Source organism: Indicator indicator, chromosome 4 (assembly GCF_027791375.1).
Source record: "Indicator indicator isolate 239-I01 chromosome 4, UM_Iind_1.1, whole genome shotgun sequence".
Taxonomy (NCBI): domain Eukaryota; kingdom Metazoa; phylum Chordata; class Aves; order Piciformes; family Indicatoridae; genus Indicator; species Indicator indicator.
Window position 1 is genome coordinate 46639661 of NC_072013.1, and position 6000 is coordinate 46645660.

General features: G+C 52.6%; 1 protein-coding gene across 1 annotated transcript; it reads left to right on the forward strand.

The window, feature by feature from the left end:
- The first annotated feature begins 2973 nt into the window (after positions 1–2973).
- On the forward strand, positions 2974–5001 carry VRTN (vertebrae development associated). Its single transcript, XM_054400738.1, has one exon. It carries the CDS (start codon positions 2974–2976, stop codon positions 4999–5001), a length of 2028 nt encoding a protein of 675 aa, XP_054256713.1.
- The last annotated feature ends 999 nt before the right edge of the window (positions 5002–6000 follow it).

Genomic DNA, 6000 nt, shown 5'->3' on the forward strand with positions numbered 1-6000 from the left:
GAGGGCGGATCCGTGCCTTGCCTTCTCTCCGTGTTGCCCCGTTTCCGAGCTTTAGTCGGGGCATGGGTGTTGGCAAACGGAGCCGGTTTCTCCCACTGCCTGAGCTGCGAGGGCTGAGCACCCTCCAGAACTCCCCCCGGGATTTCTATTCTAGTGGTGTTTCTAGCCTAGGCAGTCCTTGAGATTACAGCTTCTGCTGTGTGGTTGTGGTGGGTCAGACCTCCTCCTCCCCAGTGAAACCTTCCCTGATGGAGTGGCCTGAGTTCACAGCTGGGGCTGGGAGGTGGGCCACCCAACCCAGCTGGGCCAGGGTGCATGGGTACCCCTATTACTCATAAGGCACTTGCAGTCCAGGACAGCAGGGATTGAAGTCTCCTGGATGCCTTCTGGTGGGAGCATTTTTGGGGCTGGCTTGGGGAACTTGCACTACTGGATGCCACCAGTCCATCAGTTTGGGTGAGGGAACGTGATCTGCAAGTGCTTGCTTATCTGTTACAATGCAAAAGCAGCCAGGTGAAGTAAGGCCGCCTTTATCCACTCTCAGTGCTGAGGCAGTTTTGGAAGCACTGGTCTGTCGTGTTCAGCTGGCTTTGCTGGGGGTGTGCAAGGAAAATATTCCCTTTGCAGCAGGTCCTGTGTGTTCAGAGCTGCTGAGTTTTATCTGAGAACAAACCCAAGCTCCCACCATGGCTTACTTCTGCCCCCTTCCATCCTGCCTCAGGACCTCAGCTGTGCTGTTGTAGTTGAAGAGTTTGCCTTACGATTGCTTTTGAGGCTCTGTTGCTCTGGGCAGCAGAAGCTGGCAGTGACATCGTGGTGTTAACACTGAAGGAAAGGACTCGATCCTGTGTCTCCAACTCTCCCTTTTACCCTTCCTCTTCCCCCACCAGCTAAAAGGGTAAATGCCCACCAGGCTATAAAGACCAGGGTTGTTGCTGGTGCTCCCTAGCTCCTCACCCTCTCTAGGGGAAAAGCTTGCCTTGCCTTTCCTGGCTATTTTCTTGGTTGAGTGTTTAGTTGGGCTGTGGGGGCTGTAAGAGATGGTGGTGGCTGCTGCAGAGGGAGGTGGCTGTCCTTGAAAGGATTTGGCATGGCATGGAGAAGGAGGACTTAGACTGTTGCAGCTCTTCTGATGAATACCTTTGCTTCAGCTCCTAAAGTACATGGTGGACTTGGTAAAAAATTCTATAAACTTCTGTAAATGTCTGTGAACTTCTAGGAGAGCAATGATACAGACCTGACCTGGAAGTGGCAACCCCATGATTGCTTAGACCAGGATTTTAGATAAATTTATCTTCTCTGCTTCACAGCTGTGTGCATTCTGTGTTGTCTGATACCTGATGCCCCACAGCTGTGGGAACAGCTGTAAGAGAGGGAGGGCCCTGATGTGCAGAGGACTTGAAGCTTGAAGCAGGGAAAGGGAACTGATTTGGTGACTAGCTGTGTCCTGTTACAGGCAAGGGGCAACATCAGCATAGAAGCTTCTTGTGGTGAGCTAGCTGAGAAGCACCCATGTGATTCTGTGATACCTTGTATCATTTGCTGTTTATTCATGGCCAGGGGCTGTAGGTGTTATAACCTTAACTGCAGCAGAGCACAGGGCTGAGAATTGGGAGAAGTCAGGAGGGACATCTGCTTTACTGCAGAACTGCTGCTTTTCCTGCCTGGCTCTGCTGTTTCCTTAAAGAGCTTTGAGTACATAGTAATACGTGTGAAGTGTTGTGGGTGTCCAGCTGGGATGTGAATCAAGTAGACTAAAAATTGATGCCTTACGTTTTGGGAGTGGTATGTGAACGAGCCTTAGGAGAAAATGGACCACATTAGCTTTCTTGGTTGAGTAAAGTGATGTAGCCACTGGGAAAACACCGATTAAAAATGGATAGACTGAGCTGGCTTAGGGAAATGATGCTGAAGAAGCACTCATGGAGTGTGATCTGCAGTTGTGAATGCTCCTGGAGTGGTGAGGGAAGAGCCATGGAGACATCAGGACCCAAGATGACAAAGAAGGATGTACAGGTTTCACCCTTTGAATGGGAGCTGGCACACAGAGGGAGGAAGAACAGGACTGGGATGTGCTCAGGCATAGAAAACAGGCTCCATACAACCTCTGAAGTACCCATCCAATGCTCATGTTCCATCTGCACCTCTGGGTTGCCTCCTGCTTGGTAACTCAGTCTAGAAGCTCTCCTTTTGTGGCTTCTCCCTGGCTAGTGGTATGTGTGTGCTGAGCAGCAAGTGACATCTAGTGTCAGTGTAGGCAACAGTAACCGAGGCTTGGGCTGGCTTTGGCTCTTCCTCCTATCCCGGGTTCTGTGACAGGAAAACAAAAACAAACAAACACTGCGACTTTGTGATTATATGCAATGAGTGTGGCTGCCATGCCTTCCTCTGAGGGAGGGGCCAAGCTCCTTGCCCCTTCTGTTGGGCTGAACACCTTGAGCCAGGTCCCTCTCTGCTCCTGTGCAGTGTTGCTCTGTCACAATTCTTTTCCTGTAGAGATGACAAATGTTTCCCTTTGAGGCTCTCTTCTCACTGTGTGCTCGTAACAGGACAATAAAACGAAAGGTTTGGAGCTACTGATGGGAGAGCTGGATGTGGCAGTGAGGCCAAGTGCAAAGCCAGGTGTGCAGGGGTAGGAGGTGAGCTGTCTTCCCACACTCACAGGTGCAGTCACTCCTTAATTTCACCTAGATCAGTGTCTCTGAAGGTTGTGTGCCATTTGTATTGCCCACAGGAGGTCACTGGAGAGCAAGCCAAGCCCAGGTCTCTGTCCCAGGTCTGCTTGTCAAGACTCAGGCTTCCTTCTTTTTCCTTGGAAGTGTAGATTGAGGAGTGAGCAGTGGCCTTTCCTTTACCCTTTTCCACCACCCTGCCCTTTGGGGAAGAGGTGCACCTAGAGACTGGGTCCATGGTAGTCTGGAGCATGTGCTACTTTAATCTCTGCTGACATCTTTGTTTTTGCTGTCCTTCAGGATGATTCAACGGCACCAGCTGGTGCAGTCTGTGCTGCAGGAGCTGCAGGAAGCTACCGAGTGCTTTGGTCTGGAAGGTCTCACCAGTGCTGTGCTGGAGGCAGAGAGAACCCTGTCATCTTTCTCCCTGCCTGGCTATTGTGGGAGGCAGTTCCAAGAGGAGCTGGAGGTTGACCGGGTAGCCAGAAGCCTCTATCCTGAGGATGCTCCAAGTAACATGCTGCCTCTGGTTTGCAAAGGTGAGGGGAACCGCCTCTTCGAGGCTGCCAGCGTGCTGCTGTGGGGCAACCCCAGCCTCAGCCTGGAGCTGCAGGTGCGTACGGTGGTGGAGATGCTGCTGCACAAGCAATACTACTTGAATGGCATGATCGACTCCAAGGTGATGCTGCAGGCTGCCCGCTACTCCCTCTGCACTGAAGAGACCCCAGAGATGACCAGCCTCCCCATGGCTATACTAGAGGCCATCTTTGATGCTGACATCAAAGCTACCTGTTTTCCTGGCACTTTTGCCAACATGTGGCACGTCTACGCTCTTGCCTCAGTTCTGCAGTGTAACATCTACTCGATCTACCCCATGAGCAACTTGAAGATTCGGCCTTATTTCAACCGCCTCATCCGGCCCAGGAAGTGCAGCCCACGAACCTCTACCCTCCACATCATGTGGTCAGGGCAGCAGCTCTCCCGGCAGGTATTCAAAGCACAGTACTTTGTGGCTGTGGTTGGCCTGGAGGAGCTGGAGCCCACAATGCCTTCACCGGAACCTCCTGTCCAGCCGATGAAGACCCTTGAGCTGCTGAACAGTGACCCCCAGCTGACTTACTCCAACCTGCGTGACCGGTACAGCATTACCAAGAGCACCTTCTACCGCTGGAAGCGCCAGTCCCGTGAACACCGGCAGAAAGCAGCTGCCAGGTTTGCAGCTAAACACTTCCTCCAGTCCTGCTTTCAGGAGGGCAATATCATCCCCCTCCAGCACTTCCGACAAATGTTTCCAGAAATTTCCCGATCCACCTACTACGCCTGGAAGCATGAGATGCAGAGTATGGTCAACGGTGATGCCTCTGCTCTGGCTGAGGCTCATGGGTTCCAGGAGCTTCACAGAGATATCCCAAAAAAAGCTGATGTGGATGAGCCAGCAAATTCAGGGGGGAGCTTAAGATCCCCAAGTCCTTCCCTTGACCCTGTCCAAGCAGGAATTTTCATGCAAGGAGCCAAATCCTACCTAGAGAAATGCATTTCCATGAACACTCTGGTGCCTTACAGGTGTTTCAAACGCAGCTTCCCTGGCATCTCCAGGTCTACTTACTACAACTGGCGAAGAAAAGCCATCAAGGAGAACCCCAACTTCAAGCCCACCCAGCCACCCTTGGATAACCAGAAACCTCTAGCAATAGGAAAGCCATTCCTGCAGTTGAAGCCAAGCAGTGTGCCTGTTAGGAAGAGACCAAACAGAGACCAGCCAGCACCTAGGAGCCTCCTGCAGCAAAAACCCTCTCTGTGTTGGAGGAAGCAGCTGCGAGATGTGGCCAAGAGGCAGGTCCAGCAACGGCGGCTGCCATTCTGCCAGTACCGCCTGCGCTACCCATCTCTCTCCTCCACAGCATACTGGTTTTGGAAGGGCAGTGCTGGGGCCCTCTGGCAGCATCGCTTGCTCTGGACCGGCTCCAGACGGCCGTTGGACCGGGTGGCTTCCGTGTCACCTCCCAGAGTACAGCCAGGCCTCAAGCCCCAGTGCCCCATGGAGGTAGCCGCCAAGCAGCCAAACAAGCCGGCACCGGCTACACCGTACAACGCCACCGTTTCTGGCTACGCCGTGTCGGAGCAAGCCAACAGCCGGATGTTTGTGATGGATGTGATTGCCACTGCCCAGTTCAAGGCGCAGGCCAAGCTCTTCCTGCAGCAGCGCTTTGAGTCGAAGACCTTCCCCACCTACAAGGAGTTCAGCGCCCGCTTCCCACTCACGGCACGCTCCACTTACTACATGTGGAAGCGTGCTCTGCACGACGGGCTGACTCTCGTGGATGCCTGAGTGCCAGCTGGCTTGGTCACAGCTCCTCTGCTGATTGTGCTTTATTGGCTCTCCAGTAGAGTGCCCGGGCTAGGGCCCTGCTGTAACTTCTGTTCTGGTTTGGTTTGGTTTTGTTTTGTCCCTAGTCTCTGGTCATCTTTTTTTTTTTTTTTTTTTTTTTTTTTTTTTTGTGTGGTTCAATCAGGTATGGGAGCGCAGTGCCCATTCCCAGAGATGGGAGGAGTGGAAGGAGAGGGCATAAAACTGCCCCAAAGGGGAGGGGCTAGGTGGTTGTCCTCTCTGTGCTTGGAGAATGAGCAAGTGAGGGAGTGCCATGCCAGTGGCACAGGATGCTGCTGGGTCTCTTGAGACAGAGGACTTGAAGGGATCTCTGCCTCAGGCAGTTGCTTGAATGAGTAACATGGATGTGCGGGAGGAGTACAGAGGTGCCCAGCATTCCCTTGGTGAGCACAACAGTGCCAGCTCAGTTGTGGGTGAGGAGGGGCTGAAGAAGTGCTCAGTTTTATGGGACAAGCATTTTTGATTTGGGTTCTTCCCAGCTAAGGACAACAAAAGCTTCACTTGGGGTCAGCGCCAATGCCGCCTTGGCTTTCTGGCTCTTAATACTTGCTCCTGGTTGTCCCAGTCCTCCCTAGAGGCTGGTAGAGGTTTGTATTTCTACTGTAGTCTGTCTGCTAGCAGTGCTAAGCTAGGAGCCAGTGTCCTTTGCAGGCTCTGGAGAAGCTGTCCCTGAGCTTTCTGGTCTTGTAGCAATCACCTTTCACACAATCCTTTACCCTCTCACAGCTGGCAGATACCTTACTTTCCTAGGGTGTCTCTTCCCTGGTGCCTGGGAGAAGGCAGAGACCAAACCTCGTGTGTCCTGTGTCTCCTGTGCCATGCTGCAAGCTGGGTGCAGGTGTCTCCTTGCAGCCAGTCTAGAAGCATATGTGTCTCACTTGTAAGAAATCAGAGCAATAAAAACTCTTCCACTCCTAGTCCTGTGTGGTTTCTTACTTT